Source organism: Penicillium cosmopolitanum (assembly GCF_028827165.1).
Source record: "Penicillium cosmopolitanum strain IBT 29677 chromosome Unknown utg000009l:1.0-9042332.0:1.0-9050551.0, whole genome shotgun sequence".
In the NCBI taxonomy this organism is placed as follows: domain Eukaryota; kingdom Fungi; phylum Ascomycota; class Eurotiomycetes; order Eurotiales; family Aspergillaceae; genus Penicillium; species Penicillium cosmopolitanum.
In genome coordinates this window covers 5,570,805-5,586,893 of record NW_026622679.1, presented here as the reverse complement: position 1 = coordinate 5,586,893, position 16,089 = coordinate 5,570,805, and the positions used below count along the sequence as shown (strand labels likewise).

The 16,089-nt window shown below is 50.4% G+C and overlaps 4 protein-coding genes across 4 annotated transcripts; 1 reads left to right on the top strand and 3 right to left on the bottom strand.

Annotated features, from left to right (window-relative positions):
* Positions 1-171: 171 nt before the first annotated feature.
* N7509_010160 (FKBP-type peptidyl-prolyl cis-trans isomerase) lies at positions 172-1,701 on the bottom strand (the record flags this gene model as incomplete). The annotated part of the gene is made up of 3 exons (XM_056634797.1): positions 172-1,053; positions 1,108-1,554; positions 1,615-1,701. 3 exons carry the CDS (start codon positions 1,699-1,701, stop codon positions 172-174), a joined length of 1,416 nt encoding a protein of 471 aa, XP_056485417.1.
* Positions 1,702-2,088: 387 nt separating this feature from the next.
* N7509_010159 (putative DNA damage repair protein Mus42) lies at positions 2,089-5,633 on the top strand (the record flags this gene model as incomplete). Its single annotated transcript, XM_056634796.1, has 3 exons — positions 2,089-2,143; positions 2,205-3,566; positions 3,640-5,633. 3 exons carry the CDS (start codon positions 2,089-2,091, stop codon positions 5,631-5,633), a joined length of 3,411 nt encoding a protein of 1,136 aa, XP_056485416.1.
* Positions 5,634-6,806: 1,173 nt separating this feature from the next.
* Positions 6,807-9,269, bottom strand: N7509_010158 (Zn(II)2Cys6 transcription factor; the record flags this gene model as incomplete). Its single annotated transcript, XM_056634795.1, has 4 exons — positions 6,807-6,851; positions 6,901-7,774; positions 7,839-8,273; positions 8,332-9,269. The coding sequence occupies 4 exons, from the start codon at positions 9,267-9,269 to the stop codon at positions 6,807-6,809; spliced, it is 2,292 nt and encodes a 763-aa protein (XP_056485415.1).
* Positions 9,270-10,658: 1,389 nt separating this feature from the next.
* Positions 10,659-11,390, bottom strand: N7509_010157 (Zn(II)2Cys6 transcription factor domain-containing protein; the record flags this gene model as incomplete). Its single annotated transcript, XM_056634794.1, has 2 exons — positions 10,659-11,024; positions 11,220-11,390. 2 exons carry the CDS (start codon positions 11,388-11,390, stop codon positions 10,659-10,661), a joined length of 537 nt encoding a protein of 178 aa, XP_056485414.1.
* Between the last annotated feature and the right edge of the window lie 4,699 nt (positions 11,391-16,089).

The following is a 16,089-nucleotide window of genomic DNA, read 5'->3' as shown; positions in this document are numbered from 1 at the left end:
CAGGGGGGGATAATCTCCTCGTGATGGTCTCGGCCTCCTCAAGAGAGTGAGAGACAGCAATATAAAAGAAACAAGCCGGATATCACGGGAAACCATGCAATCAAACCGGAGCCACAAATAACACCCTGGGAAACAATGGTAGAAGACTCGGGACACAAATCAGCAATTAATTTACTTGATCTCCAGCAGCTTAACGTCGAAGATGAGCTTGGAGTTGCCGGGAATACCGGGAAGAGCCTTCTTGCCGTAGGCCAGCTGGGGAGGGATGGTGATGCGACGCTCACCACCGGGGGCCATGCCGGCAACACCAATGTCCCAACCCTTGATGACCTCGCCCTTTCCGAGCTTGAAGGAGAAGGGCTTGCCCTTCTTGTTGGAGTCGAAGACCTTGCCATCCTCGAGCTTGCCGATATAACGCATAGCGACAGTGTTGCCGCTCTTGGCAGCAACACCCTTGCCGAGCTTCTTGTCATCGATCTTGACACCCCGAACCTCCTTCACTCCGAGAGTGCCGGTGGGCTTGTCGCCGGAGGGGGTAGGACCCTGCTCAAGGTTCTTGGCGAACTGGACCTTCTTGTCGGTCTTGGCCTCCTTCTTGGGCTCAACGGCGGCGGCGGCGCCGTCGTTCTTCTTGAGCTTCTTCTGCTGGGCCTTCTCCTCGGCCTTGGTAGCCTTGCCCTTGGCGGTCTTGGCCATCAGGTCATCGAGGCTCTCCTCCTCAGCAGCGCGCTTGTTCTTGCCCTTGGCCTTGGCCTCAACCAGCTTGGGGGCCTCCTCCTCGCTGTCAACCTCGGTGATGCGGGGATCTTCCATGTCATCCAGGTCGTCGCTGTCATCGCCGTCCAGGGCCATAATGTCATCCATGTCGAGCTCATCCTCATCAGGAGACAGGTCGTACTCATCCTCGTCATCCTCATCCTCATCGAACTCAGGACGGCCCTCGTCGAGGCCAATGACGTAGTTACCAGTGATGTAGATGGTGTGGTTACCGGTGGCCTTGAAGAAGACGCGCTCACCCTCGCAGACAGTGAAATCGAGGGGCTGTTGCCAGTTCTATAGACGAGTTAGAAATTTTGCGATTGTCAAGAAGAAAAATTCAATGCTTACCGTCTCGGGGCTCAATGTGCAGACAACGTTCTCGTCGAGGTCGAGTTCCTCGTCAGACTCATCATCAGAGTCATCATCGGTAGCGGGGCCCTTGCCCTTGATAAGCTTGGAGATAGCAGCCTTCAGATCGAAGCCACCATCGTCAGACTCATCATCTTCGTCGTCGTCCTCCTCCATAGCCTCGGCCAGCTCCTTCTGGGCGGCGGCCTGCTTCAGCTTGCGAGCCTTCTCCTTGTCGCTGGGACCACCGTTGACCTCCTCATCATCAGAGTCCTCATCCTCCTCGTCATCCTCCTCGTCGCTGTAGTCCTCATCATCCTCGTCAAAGTCAAGACCGGGAGGAGGGCGAACAATCTTCAGGGTCGCGCGAGAGGGCTTGCCAGCCTCGCTATCGGCATCGAGCTCGGGGGCCTCATCAGGGTCGATAGCGGCCATGCTCACACGGAACTAAAGTATAAATAGTCAATGGCGGGATTCGGACGAATACCAGCAAGATTTTGTACTCACCGATGCGGCGGCATTGGGCACGGCGGCAACCATAGCACCGGGAGGAACCCGGAGGGCATAGAAGGCGACAGGTTGCACGGCAGACATTGTGAAATGAATCGATAGAAATAAATGCAGATAGTAAACAGGAAAAAGAGAGAGGGAAAAGAATGAGCCACTGGGAAAACGGGCGTGGATGGGGAAAAGAAAAAGATCGAAGATAGACCCAAAGCAGCGATGGCAGATACGCCGGAGCTCTTTTTTTTTGGTTTTTTTTTTTCCTGCCATTTTTCAGCCCGCCTCTTCAAAGCAGCCAATCATATCCATTGAAATGAGCTCACCGCCATATGATTTGCCTCCGTTCACCATTATATCCACCGCTTGCACGTGCCTTGCATTTTCTGCCGGAACGCGTGATGTCGCCGCGCACGCGCTATCAACCGTAAAGTCTCTCGTTGACCCATTTAATGGTCATGATGGTCTTTCTGGCCCAGTATGGGCTCTCGTCATGATGCCTCCTCTAGTGCGGTGCGGAAGCGGATCGAGAATCGTATGTTTTACCACTCATTTTAGCCGACTAGGAGCCTACCTTCTAATACAATATCACATAGATGACTTCAACAATGAGACCGGCGAGGAGTATGAAGCCTCCAGCTTCGGCGGCTTCGCAGATTATATGCGCCGGAAGAAGATCAAACTTCAGAATTTAGACGCAGAAATCCGATCAACATCCGGCGACTGTCCACCTATCTTCCGCGGGGTCGTCGCGCATGTTAATGGCTACACCCAACCCTCCCTCCAAGATCTCCACCGTCTAATCGTCAGTCATGGTGGTGGCTTTCTACAATACCTAGATAGTAAGACTATTGCTACGCATATAATCGCCAGTTCATTGACCCCAAAGAAACGAGAAGAGTTTCGAAGGTATCGCATCGTGAAACCTGCTTGGATAACCGAAAGCATTAAGGCCGGCCGTTTACTTCCTTGGGATGAATATCGTGTGGTAGACGAAGGGCATGCTCAAAAAATCTTAAAGTTCGGTGATGGTCGCTTTGGCAGTCAGGCCAACACTCCCCGGTCGAGTTACAGAGACGAATCCAGAAAAAGCTGGTACAACGCACAAATAAAATCGATGAGCTCAGCTGGGATGTCAGAAACTCCATCTAAGCCACCCCGGCCATCTCCAAACTTCCCAAGTCAGCCCTCACAATCCGACTATGGTGATTTCCCAAGCTTCACTGCTCTCGATGGCGACAAATCCAGATCTCCCACCAAGGAGCCCCGGGATTCAAACATCACCCCCGAGAAGCCGACGACTACCAATACCTCTGATGAAATACGTCGAGCTTCGCCTGAAAGAGAACTACAAATTTCGGAGATACCTGCGGTAGCAAGCAAACCCAGTCCTTCGTTGGACCCCCAGATGACCTCCGAGGAATACAACGCACAGCTCCTCACCGACCCCCGAATGCGAAATTCAAGCTTTGCCAATCCCGACTTCATTCAGCAATATTATCGAGAGTCCAGACTTCATCATCTGTCAACTTGGAAAGCTGAGCTGAAAGCCCAACTTCAAGCAGCAACCAGGGAGAAGGCGCAATCACAGCCTCCTCCAAAAAGAGCTGCACCTAGATCAAGAAGATACATTCTTCATGTTGATTTTGATTCGTTCTTCGCCGCCGTTTCGATTCTAAAACGACCAGATCTCAGAGAGAAGCCGGTGGCCATTGCTCACGGTTCAGGTCCTGGTTCTGAGATCGCCAGTTGTAATTACGTCGCGCGGGGTCACGGTGTGAGAAACGGCATGTGGATGAAAGGTGCTCTGCAGGCATGCCCTGAACTTCAGGTTCTGCCTTACGACTTTCCCGCGTATGAGGATGCGAGTCGCAAGTTCTACAGCTCTGTCCTTGCTATTGATGGCATTGTTCAAAGCGTGAGCATTGACGAAGCGCTCATCGATATTACAAATCAATGTTTGGAGGCGGGGGGGCTCGGACAATCAAGACGCGTCAGAAGAGTCTATCCATCGTGAGCGTGCATTGGCAGACGAGATTGCCCAAAACTTGCGGGATTCGATCAAAGAAAAGACAAAATGTGCCGTTTCAGTTGGGATCGGCGGCAACATTTTATTAGCCAAAGTGGCGCTGAGAAAAGCAAAGCCAGCAGGACAGTTCCAACTTAAGCCGGAGGCCGTCCTAGATTTTATCGGAGACCTGACCATTAGAGATCTTCCGGGCTTTGGTTTCAGCCTTGGAAGTAAGATGGAGGAGCTTGGTGTTAAATTCGTCAAGGATGTTCGCGACATTCCTAGGGAGAGATTGGTCTCCAGTTTAGGGCAAAAAACCGGTCTGAAAATCTGGGAATATGCTCGGGGTATTGACAAGACCGAGGTCGGCAACGAGGTACTGCGAAAATCAGTTTCGGCGGAGGTCAATTGGGGCATCCGATTTGTCAATCAGGAACAGGCGGATGACTTTGTCAGTTCTCTATGCAAAGAACTCCACGGGAGACTTGTTGAAAACCTGGTCAGGGGCAAACAACTTACGCTAAAGGTCATGCGGAGGTCAATGGATGCTCCCCTTGAGTCCACAAAACACCTCGGTCACGGCAAGTGTGATACGTTCAACAAAAGCGTCGTCATTGGCGTGGCCACCAATGCCTCCGACATTTTAGGCAAGCAAGCCATCTCAATGTTGCGAAGCTTCAACTTCTCCCCGGGTGATCTCAGAGGTCTGGGTGTCCAAATGACCAAGCTGGAGCCGCTCAAGGCTGGGCCCACTACAACCCTTGAAAGTAGCCAGCGCCAGCTCAATTTCCAGGCATCCCCCGTACGGAAGAAGCCGGTGGTGAATGTCGACCCTGATGAATTGGACAGTCCCCAAAAGGGTGATTCTGCCAGGATCCAGGTCGATCCAGTCCTCAGCAACAGTGCGCATAAGCCAATGAACATGTCCGGATCTCAGTTCATCATGCCCACGCAGGCAGATCCTCAGATCATCTCAGAACTACCCGGAGACATCAGATCAAGGCTTGTGGCACAGGCAAAACCCCGACAAGACTCCCGCTCTGGCTCTCCATGTCCATGTCCGCCTCCCCGTTCGCGAGAAACTGTTAATACCGATCTACCTCCTCAGTCCCAGTTGGATCCGGAGATCTTGGCTGCTTTGCCCGATGATGTTCGAAATGAAGTACTGGGCTACTACAGTGAACAACCCACTACATCCGCCCCCTTGGCACCACCTCCACTGCCAGCAGCATCTATACCGCGACCCGCATCTGCTAGTGGACTCAAACTAAGAAGGCCAACATCCCCTCCTAAGAAGAGGCGCGGTCGTCCTCCGAAATCTGCGTCAACTGCCAACAGCCATGTAAAACAGTCGAGTTTTGCATCGCCACGAGCTGCGGCTGTTGCAACGTCAACAAGCCAAACGACATCTCGACAGCCTTCTCCGGCTATACAAGAACAGCCCGAAGCCTCAGCCGAATTTCTCGCTGCACTTCCTGAAGACATCCGACAAGAAATTCTCGAAGAACAAAAGCGAGCACGAATGGCCCAGATCCCTCGTGTCTCCGCTCCAGCACCAACCAGGCCACCCTCCCAGCCACAAGCACCGTCCGCACCTGCACCTGCTCCTGTTCCTGCTCAGGTTGAAAAGGTGTTACATCTACCTCCTCTTCCCGAACGCCCTGTCTTCACATCGCAGCGTCTATCTGCTTTGCCAGATCTGCGAGATGCAGTCGGCGCATGGCATTCGGCTTTTGCAACCGATGGTCCCTACGAGGAAGATGTCCAGGCCCTATGCACGTACCTGCGGTGCGTCATTTCTGATGAAAAGGATATTGATAAAGCTTCTTCTGTGGTGCGCTGGCTGATGTGGCTTGTTGGCGAACATGCCTCTCCGGATGATTTTGTTGAGAAACAACCCCCTCGATCTGCACAGAGTGATATCGTGACTTGGGCCGATGCAATTCACGTAACGCAAAGTGCTGTACAGCGTGCTTTGGATGAGAGGGGATTGCCATCTGTGGAATTTGAATAGTTAATTTGTAAATTTATACTTTATATGATACAATGAGTGATGAATGGCTATTTTCGAGTATTTATTACCCATTCTTGCTAGTCGGTACGAAATTTCGAGTCTTCTCACCTGGGCAGGTTCAAATACTTTTTCTGACTGAGGTCGATCCACCCCGAGATTTATCTTGCTACTAGTAGTAGTCGCGGTAATAACCTCTTTGGACTTATAATATCTATACGTTCAATTCGGGTTAGACCCTTGGGAAAAGATCGCGGGAACTTGAAGTGTTGGACTTGGAAGTTCCAACAATTTGCTTTGCTATATTTATAGTACTAGTATGCAACAAGCCTGGCGGGAAATGTTCAAGATGAATAGGGCTTTTTTGCGAGCCAATCCCGCTCAACAATCTATGGAAGATGCCGTTGATCATCTAGTAGACTAGTAACTACCTAGGTAGGTACTAGTAGTATGCAACTCCGGAATTTCAAACAATGTGTGCTAATTGAAACTGGATAGCAAGGATCGGATGATAATTCGAGCTAACTGTACTTGTACTATGTTAGCAAGATATTATATCCTTTGCATCATATAGGCTAAGATTCCCGAGCCACTCATACACCTGGGCTTGTGGTTTAGTGGTATAATACTCCCTTAGCATGGGAGTGGTCCGGGGTTCGATTCCCCGCGAGTCCATTTTTTTTGCTGACCATGGGTCTGGGTAATCGAATCCTGATGGCATTATATCTTTTTTGGCTTGTTTAATTATGTTGATTCGTCGTTGGGAAGAGAATTTTCTAACCGGAAGGTCTCCTTGCGCGACTCTCCGAGTTGCCAGCTCGCGACCCTGAAAAACTTCCTAGTATATTGGACTTCGATTGGTGGTATGTACTAGCAGTAGACAAGGCTTCCAGGGTTCCTCCTAACTGCCTGGTATGGGCTTCGACGAAATTATTTTCCGTGTTGGCAGTCTCGAGCCCAGACGGTCGTATACAGAGCCTCCAACGGGCTGGTGGTGATCAAATATGTACAGCATTTTATTGTGAAAGGGGAATTTCAGACGTCAGACCCAGCCAACGAAAGTATATAGATTGAATGGGTATCTTGGTGTGCACTAAGAGTTAAATCAATGCCCTCAAAAGCACCCTGGGTTGTGAGACGGAACTTCCAAGTCAACATCTAAAACATTAACTCTCACTAAAAGTTAAAGGTGGAGGGGTCATTGGGGAGACTAGATAAGGCCTAGGTACCGTCAGCGAATGCGATATAGTTGGATTTCAGGCTGTCCTACCCATGAATCAAGATGGGCCCACCAAACTGAGCCATCTAAGTTTTCGAAAAGACCAGTGTCATCAAATGGGGCTCCCAGCTCGGAAGGTTGCAGCATCCCCGACATAGGGGCAAAGTCCACGGCGTGCGTGCCGAAGGAGTCATCCCCATTCACGCTGTTAGGGGTGAGCGCAGCCTGTTCTGGGAGGTGATCATCTGTTGCATGATTTCTTGCCAGGCTAGACTGGTCGTTCGATCCAAGCTGCCGGTGAACCTCCCGCCTGAGTTCCTCAAGGATAATACTGTAGCGTCGACTTGGACAGTTCTTCCGAGTGGCCTCGGCAAGATGCTGCTGACAAGTCTCTGCGAGTAAGAATAGCGAATGCAACTTATCAACGTCTGTTGGGCTTCCGGCCGAGGGACTCGGAGCCAGGGACTGGCGATGTTGCTGGATAATGTGAATGTATACTACTAAAATGGCGCAGAAGCATACGTAGTGGGTGAACCAGAATGACTGAATGAATAGCGTTTGGTGCGCTAGCTCATCGACGAGGGTCATGACATGTTCTGCGGCCTCAATGCACTTGTGCACATGAGCACTGACAAGCGGATGCGGGTCTCTTGGTCGGCGACTGAGGTCAGTAAAATCATTCAGGAGGAATGAGCGAGTAACGTGAATCATGGCATGGGAATAAGCTAGTTGAAGGACTTGACTTTGTCGGCAGAGGGGTGGAATTAAGCTCGAGGGTCGGACACTGTTGAACAGAGGTGGTACAGTCTCCTTCCATCTTTCTAGTTCGGAGGTAAGACGAACGGCTGTTTCCAGTGGCGAGTCACGCGAGTGAGGCTTAATGCTATAAAGCCGCCGAGAAATTTCGCCCAAGATGCGGCCGAGTCTATCAAAAGTACCAGTGGTCAGTTTGCAAGAAAAAGCCCAAAAAAAGTCAAACCGCGACTAACCGATAATGAAGCACAGACGCAATCATCATACTGTCCGGCGATCCTGTGCGTCTAGCTGGATCTTCCTCCAGAAGGTCATCGTCATTCATCTCATCCGGCAGCTCTTGGTCAATGTCTTCATCATGAAGCAGTCGGGGCCGACCGAACATTATGCTAAGATATTTGTCTAGAACATAGACACTCCAAAATATGCGTTTCCTAATCTCCAATTCATAGCAGGAACCACCCTTCTTAGATGGGTTGACGGCACATTTTCTATGCAAGCCTAATGCTGTGACCACCTGTAAGGCGGTTCCAAACGAGTACCAACATTCATTAGCTCGTGATGATGATAGTAGATACAGGCATTGGATCAGCCGTGTCTGTATTGTCTCCAAGCGAGGCGGGCCGGATTCTAAGGAGGAGATGTACTTTGAAGCTGCGAACCAACGCTCACTATGTGTATCGTTAGCTGATGTTTAGATTGGTATGCATCGTGATCGAAACTGCGAACCTGAGACTTTGCCCATCTTCCTGGATTTCGGGAGCTTTGTGAACCGTACCCACAGCAAATATCATGAGAACGATGGCAGTTCTCGCCACCATGTTCCCTGTCGGGAGATTAGCCACTGACGTGCGGTTTTCATACACCTGCTTGACCCATTTTTCCACACTACCCCTGTGCAAGAAGCGGTAGGTGACCATTGAAAAGTCAAAATAGATTGCCACTAGTTCCATCGCAGTTTCGTAAGGCGGCAAGGGAAAATGCATATCCTGGGATTGGGAGTAAGGTTTATCCCCAAACATGAACACGGCAGTGTTTTGGGAGGACTCATTCTGCAGCTCATTGGGAATCTGGGTCTCATGCTGATGCAGGCGACTCCAAACGCGGTTGATGAACGACACACCGGATGCTGGGCCCAGGTAGTTACCCTCAAAGTCGGTTGAGCCGGGCTCTGGAGAGTTGCCTCGCGACACAGTGTGGCGGAGTGCATGTTGGCTGCCGACGGTGTCTCTAGCCGTCGTCGTCGTAGTGCCAAATCCCGTACTGTCGCCGGGAAGCGAGTCGCTAGATAGACGACCTTCTGTCTCAGAAGGTCGAAATTTAGCAGATTTTCCTGGCGATGGAGTTGCAGTTCCAGTCCCAGTCCCAGGTAGTGGGTCAGGTGGGAGACCTCTCGAGTAGGCCGCGTCGTATCGGCATGGAAGTGATAGTCGTGTGCATCTAGTGCAAGGTAGGGTGCCGGTGCATCTAGTCTTTTTCACTTTACACGAGTCACAGGCCCGAGTAATCTTCTGCCGGCCCGCGCTATTCTTATTTGATAGTGATCCAGAGGCTTTCCTTTTGCGACCGGGGATGTGCGCCTCTGCAATGTGGACTACATTGTCGAACATTCCAGGCCCGGAACCCTGCTGCGTGGGGATCGGGGCGACTATGCTATTTGCAGCCATGTCGGGATCGACGCTAGGTAATTTTCTGCCAAGAGACACATGGAGTGTTTGCATTCGGGCCAGAAATCCTGTGGAAAGCGAGAGCGAAGGAGAAGAATCCGGGGGAGGTGGGAAAAAGCGAGAGTGGAGAGACTCTCGGCTGTTCGCCTCGGGTCGTGCGGCGCGGGGCTCTCCCCACCCCCGGATTTATATCAAACTTGAACATGAACAGCCGTTGTTAGCCAAGAGCGCCTGTGAGATGGGCCGAGGGAGCAGACGAGGAAATGCAATATCGGAGCCCGGGGCCGGCTCGGAATAAACCACTGCATCCTGCATCTCGAGAACAGGTCACTCGAGGGATCAACACTGCAGAGGCGAGGTGGGATGGCGGCCAGTAACCGAACTAAGGTGCCACTGCATTTAGCACAAGACTAGACTAGTGAGACATCCTGGTTCTTTGCAGAATACTTAAAAGAAAAGTTCGGCAATGTGTCGGTCTTTTTAATGTTGAGCCATAGAATGGATTTTCAAAAGCAAAAAAAGAAAAGAAAATAGGGGTATATCTATTGGCTCACAACTACTCGTTATACCCTATGACCAAGAAGCATGTCGATGGACATAAACGCCGTCTTGATGCATCCCAGAAAAAAAAAGGAAACCAGAGATCAAATGATCAAGTAGCGCTGCATGGCCGATGATCCCTTCACGCTAATATTTCCAAAGTCAATTCTGTATGTAGAGGAAGGCTTTTGTATTTTTATTGAAAGATATCCGGCTGCTATTGCAATTTCTTTGTCACGACACAGTTCCCGTCGGTCTCATCAGTAAACTGACATTCAAAATTAAGCGATGTTATTTTTGGAGAGGGGTTCGTGGCTTGGAGATATCGCCCATGAACGCATTAGTTCGCCTCGCGGATGGGCTAGGTTGACTTGGGTTGATAAACAATACCCACATGTCTGCATGAAACTCATCCTCCTCCATTCCGCAAGCCCCTTGGCAATAAAGGGAGCCAGAGAATGATGACGAGGGGGACCAATAGTCAGAGGCTGAGGCCAGGCACAGGACAAAAGAGGCACCCTCTGAAACATAAAAAAAAAAGAAACTGTAGAATGATATCGCGTGAGAAACAAATGCGTGGCCATTGCGGCCAAAGTGTTTCGGTCCTTATGTGCAAAACTCCCGAAAGATGATGGGCAGACTGAGGAATCACGACGACCCTCAGTAGCCAAAACTATCAAAGGGCCACCCGACCATCCTCCAATAGGACAAATGCGGCGCAAGATCAATACGTGTATAGGACCGCTGTGAAATAAACGAAAACCAAAATGTCACTCCGGTGGTATGCAACGGACGCGCTTCCTGCCGCCCTGCAGAGATAGCGACGTAGAAAGACCAGATTCGAGGTAATTACTGCGAATTAGGACCAAAGAAGTCCCTCATGTTGGGATCCATCATATTTGGATCTATGCCGTGGTGTGGATGTTGAGGATTCAAGATGTTGTTTTGCGCTGAGGATTGCGCGGGTAGGACTTGGTCGAGAAAATTGCGGATTTCGTCTAGGTCGGCACCACCACGGACTGTTTGAACCATACTCTGCAAAGAAGCGGCGTCGCCGATGCGTATGAGCCTAAGGAGCGATTCGAGGATTGACCTAGTATCGTTCAGCTCCTCCTGTGTCCTTCTCGCGGAGGCTTTCCGGCGCTTGTCAGATAGTTCATCTGTTACGCAATCACGGCCATGAGTAACGCATTCCGTACACGGCATGCCGGTGCACTAGATAGCGGAAGAAGAGTCAACATTAGAGAAAGTCCACAGAGCGGAGAAAAGATGGTAGCGAGGGCAAAAGAGAGAGAGAGAGAGAGAGAGAGAGAGAGAGAGAGAGAGAGAGAGAGAGAGAGAGAGAGGGGAGGGAGAGAGAGAGAGGGGGTAGAGGAGGGGAGGGAGGGGGGGATGGGAGGTCGTTTGTACCCTGTTCCGACGTTTTTGGCACTCTTTACACGCCGTGGAGGCCCTTTTCATCTTGGCCTCCTCTGGGGAAACGCTTGCACCACCTCCGAGTGGCCTTTCACCTCCAGGACCACCGCCTGGGGGTATGGTCCGAGGAGCAATGGTCCTAAAGGCGCGCCCTACGTCGCCCATCGCGTGAGAAGACCCGTGTGGGTGGAGGTGGGTGGTAGGAGGAAGAAAGGTGAGGACGAAGAGGCGAAAAAAGACGGAAAGAGGCTCACGGTGTTGACTAACAGACGACTCAAGAGGGACAAGCCACGATCGCAAACATAGTCCATCCCACTCGAATCATATCAACAACGGGCTCAAGCGTGAAATTTAGGACGGGGGAGTCGGGGTGGGATCAAAGCGATGCTCACTAGTTGGCCCCTCTTCTTTGTTGTCTCCCCGTGCAGTATTTCTGCAGGACCAGACGCCGTGACGCACTGCCCCGTTGAGCAGGGCAAAAAGGGTAGGTGGAGGGACGGAGAATGGGGACACGAAGATATCAAGACGTGTGTGGCGGAAAGGTGGAACTGAAAGTCTGACATTCCCTAGGCAAGGATGAGGGGGGGGTGGGCCACCCAGAGGACCAGAAAATTCAATTTGAATAATTGCTACGATTTATGAGGATTGGATTATTTAATTCGTCAAGCCCGAACGTCAGGAACCGATCTGGCCATCGGACATTGGCCCCTTTTGATTTGAGAGATACAGCAGTGCGCATCTGTGTGTGATTATTTCGTGTTGAGCAGGGCGAGTACATTATTCCATTCTTGCCCCAAAGATCCCCCATTTACTGAGAATAATCTGTCTGAACTGAAATGGAGTCGCAGTAACTAGTGACTCTTCCCGCCGCGATGTATGCGTTCTATACTGCTTTAGGTGAACATCTCCCACGGCTTGTGTTAGTCTTAGGCCTCGGCGCCGACGAGAAGGGGCTCCATGTTGATAGGTTTGTTTTTGCGAGATCGGTTCGTCCTAGGCTCTCTTTATCTGTTGGCTCGGATGTACCCCGACTTCAGCACTTCTGTATCAAAACCATGCACCTCCAGGATGTTCCTAACCTCTTGGATCTCGCGTGCAGTTCGACAAGGACCAGCTCCTTGCCTTTTGTTCAGGAAATACGAGTAGTGGGTAAGTTTCCGATGCGGAGAGTGGATTGGCCCCGGAATACTGCTCCGTCAGAATTGATCCAATCATATCAGTTGAAGCTCCGTCATTTGAATGTCACGCTCAACTGGCTACCGACGATCTGTTGAAAGGGAGCTGTTTTTCGTCTGATTATTGGCCCATCTTTCTGATACTTGTTAAGAGTGGTCCCAAGGTTCCCCCTGTCTAGGGCTTTGGCCAGCTATTGTAGTTAGGGCTATCCGCAATACCCTATCTTGAATCAGTCTATAACCTTGGGTGTAGAACATGTGGCGAGGGTCATCTGCTGCTTATGCAATTACGCTCCAAATCACACATATACCGACACCGCGTGCCTACTTACTTGGTAAGATTAGTACATCACCCCTATACAACCAAATTTTCACAGAGGAGCCCATAGCGTCCCCAGAAGAGGTTAGACGACGTCGATTTGTGAAGAATATCATCTGCGTTCCATGCGTGGAGGCCTTGGGGAACTCAGCGGAATGCGTCCCCTTCTATCCGTACATAGTTTCTTTGGGATATTTGCCACTGAGGCTTGCAAGTCAGACTGCAGACCAGCGATCCCCACTAACTGAAGCATGCGACTGACTCCACTGTGGCTGTACTGTCACTGCGAAGACTGCTGGACCGCGATGACTGACAAGAGTGACCAGGTGCCGTGGATACCTTTCTGTTAGACCACGTCTTTGCGGCTTCTATTGGAATTCCATTGAGAATAATATTCCGAATCCTGTGGTAAAGATGACCGTACAAACTCGCCCGGGAAACTTTTCCCGTGCTGAGGGGCGAATGGCGGGAGATAGCGGCATGGGATTCGCCACCACTCGCGCAATACTCTCCCGAATGGATGTGGATGGCGCTGCAGACCCAACACTGGAACACCGACTCGAGGCCATAATCATCGTCAAGACTTGATGTTTTTATGAGGGCAAGATGCTCCGCAAAGGACCGCGATATCAACTACGAGATACTTCGCTTCGCATCTTCCGAATCTTTTCCTGGAAAAAGAATATAGAGCCCTGGGGTCTATACGATCCACGCTAATGGAGACAAACTGCCAATTCTTCAGCATACATACACTGGAGTGTTTTAATCTCAATCGCTTCAGCCATTCAATCATTTTATCAATTTACCTGCTGATCGATGCAACACTGCGAAGTACTCGATCTACATCCATTATTTTGATACTACGATGATGAGTATTTGATCGAGATCTGATCCGGTTTTTTACTAAGAGCCATGTTATTGTACGAAATCTTGTCGGTCCAACCAATACACAACAACCTGGCGGCACTCTGGCGGCACTCTGGCATTTCTCAAATGGGAGAAATAGTAAAATGAATTGCAACAATCTGAACGACTTAGTGGGTCGTGGCGTAAGTCTTTTAGTGACGCCATGCTAATATTTCCGTTGGCTTCTTTGCTTGACCAGATAGTATGGTCCAGTAACCTGGGAAGGTACTATGGCTTCATTTTCCATCATCGAACCAAGTGGTTTAATCTTCGCACAAACCGCTGGTCCCAGCAAAACTGAAGACTGGGACGGACCCCCCCTTGGCGTCCGGGAGTGGATTGTGGTACCCCTTTCCTGACACGATTGATTGCTGGATATTACTTCCAGTCGACCGTTATTTGCCCAACCGAGCCGGGCTTGTCGAGAAGCCCTTCCAATTCTTCAGCCGATGCCCACATTCCCTGGCCTGCGTTTACTATTCTAGGTTAAATGCAATCCGGCCCAACTACCGGGTTATGAAGCTTTACCGTGTTGTGAAGTTACACTAGACTCCAATCGGCCTAATTGTGTCTGCAACGCCGGCGACGGAGACCCCCAGGACCGTGGCAGAACGATCAGCGCACAAATAGCCCCCAAATGGAGACCTACGCCCGGTCTTAGTGGCTTGGATCTTCTTATTATACGAGACAATTGGATTCTAGAGTGGTTCCTGATCATTCCTAGATCCTGGTCTTTCTGTCAGTCCGCGAGCTACCAAGAACCTTGGAAGTATAAGGCTTCTCAGTACCACGCTCCTGCGCCTGCTAACTTACCATCATTACTGACTAGTTATATACTGCATAATTCCAGCAATGTTAGAATGGAATTCCCCAAGGTATCGGTGTATGGATCTCTGCCGGTACACGTGTCTATGCTGATCTCGCCCGAAGCCAATGCAACTAACCAGCCGCAAATCGTCGAAGCGAGAAAGAAAGTTCTAGCATCTGAGACGGACAGAGCCTACCCCGACAGGAGGGGATTTGAAATCCTACTAATGTACGAGTAGGGCAAAAGGAGCGGGGCATGTTCTTCTCCCACCGGCTTGCCCCTCCTTATCCACTTCGTTGTATTAGGGCTGGGTCATGATGGAATACCCTGCACTACTATTTGTCCAAATAGCCAGAGAAGGAGGACTCGGAGACATGGATTCAGTAGGTACTACATAAAAGCAAGGAAATGAGCGGCCAAACCAATTTGCGGTCTACTGTGATGTAGTAGGCCGTAGGAGTTGGATCATCGGCCTGCTAACGGATATTATTTCCACTGCCAGGACTTAAGAAAAAAAGAAAAAAAAAGGGGAAAAATGGAAGCCTCTGCCGCCAACACCGGCATCTTCTCCGGCGCGAGGCTGAATAGTTCCACAAACTATACATCGGAAATGCATCCAAATACCGAAGTTTCTCGTCTACTTCAGGCCACCATTGGATGCCATGCTCATCATCTCGTGAAGATGCATCGATTCAAGTATCGCGCGCCTGCAAGACGCCCACATACATCCTTGAATGATGCATACAGAGCGTGATATCAATGCATATATGGTTAGAAGCGGGCTACGAGTATTCTCTAGTCAGAAATTCGGAAAGATATGGAGTTTGAATCCTCGAATACCCAACCTACGTCAGTGGACGCTTCGTCTTACTGTTGATCTACCCACCCCCATGCAACCTGTCAAAAGTAAATCTTCCAATGCCACGCAATGTGGCGTTACAGGAAGGAAAAGGAGGATCTGAACACACGCAGTTCTCAGTCGGCGTCAGACCCCTCAAACCATTATAGGGCAAAAGGTGCAATTTTAATAAAAGAAAATTGGGGGTACTATACTAATGTTTAGCTTGGCACGTATGTGACTCCTCTCTCATTTTCGGTTTGTGCCGGGGGCCTAGTCCGACCCAGTCAGGCACGCATGGCTAGTACAGCTACGAGTAACCCCCACAACAAAAGGAGCCTGGCCTTCCTTTTCACGTCGTCGGGCCTGCCGAGGTGATGTTCTGGACTGTTCGATACAGGGGGTATCGGCTATAGAACGTGACCGATTCATGCAGCACCTTTGTACGAGTTTAACTTGGGGATAGGTTCGGCTTGTACGGAGTAGAAACCCCCTCATTTCTCTTTGTTTACGATAACACGGACACTGGGGCGTAGCGGGGCGTATGTACTAGTTGTGAATACTGAATACAATTTTATATTTCAAGCCCAAAATGTGGCGTGGCAAACTGGTAGCAAAAATTATGGATGCACTAGTGGTGGTGGTGGTGAAACGATCATCGGGGACCACCCATCCACCCATACCGCCTACTACGAGTAGGTATCAATGTGTCGAGCACCGGTCGATCGGTACAAATTTGAACCTAGGTTTGGGGACCAAGATGGGGATCGGCATCGACGATCGCTGCGTAAAAGAATTTGACACGGGCTGATAAGGTG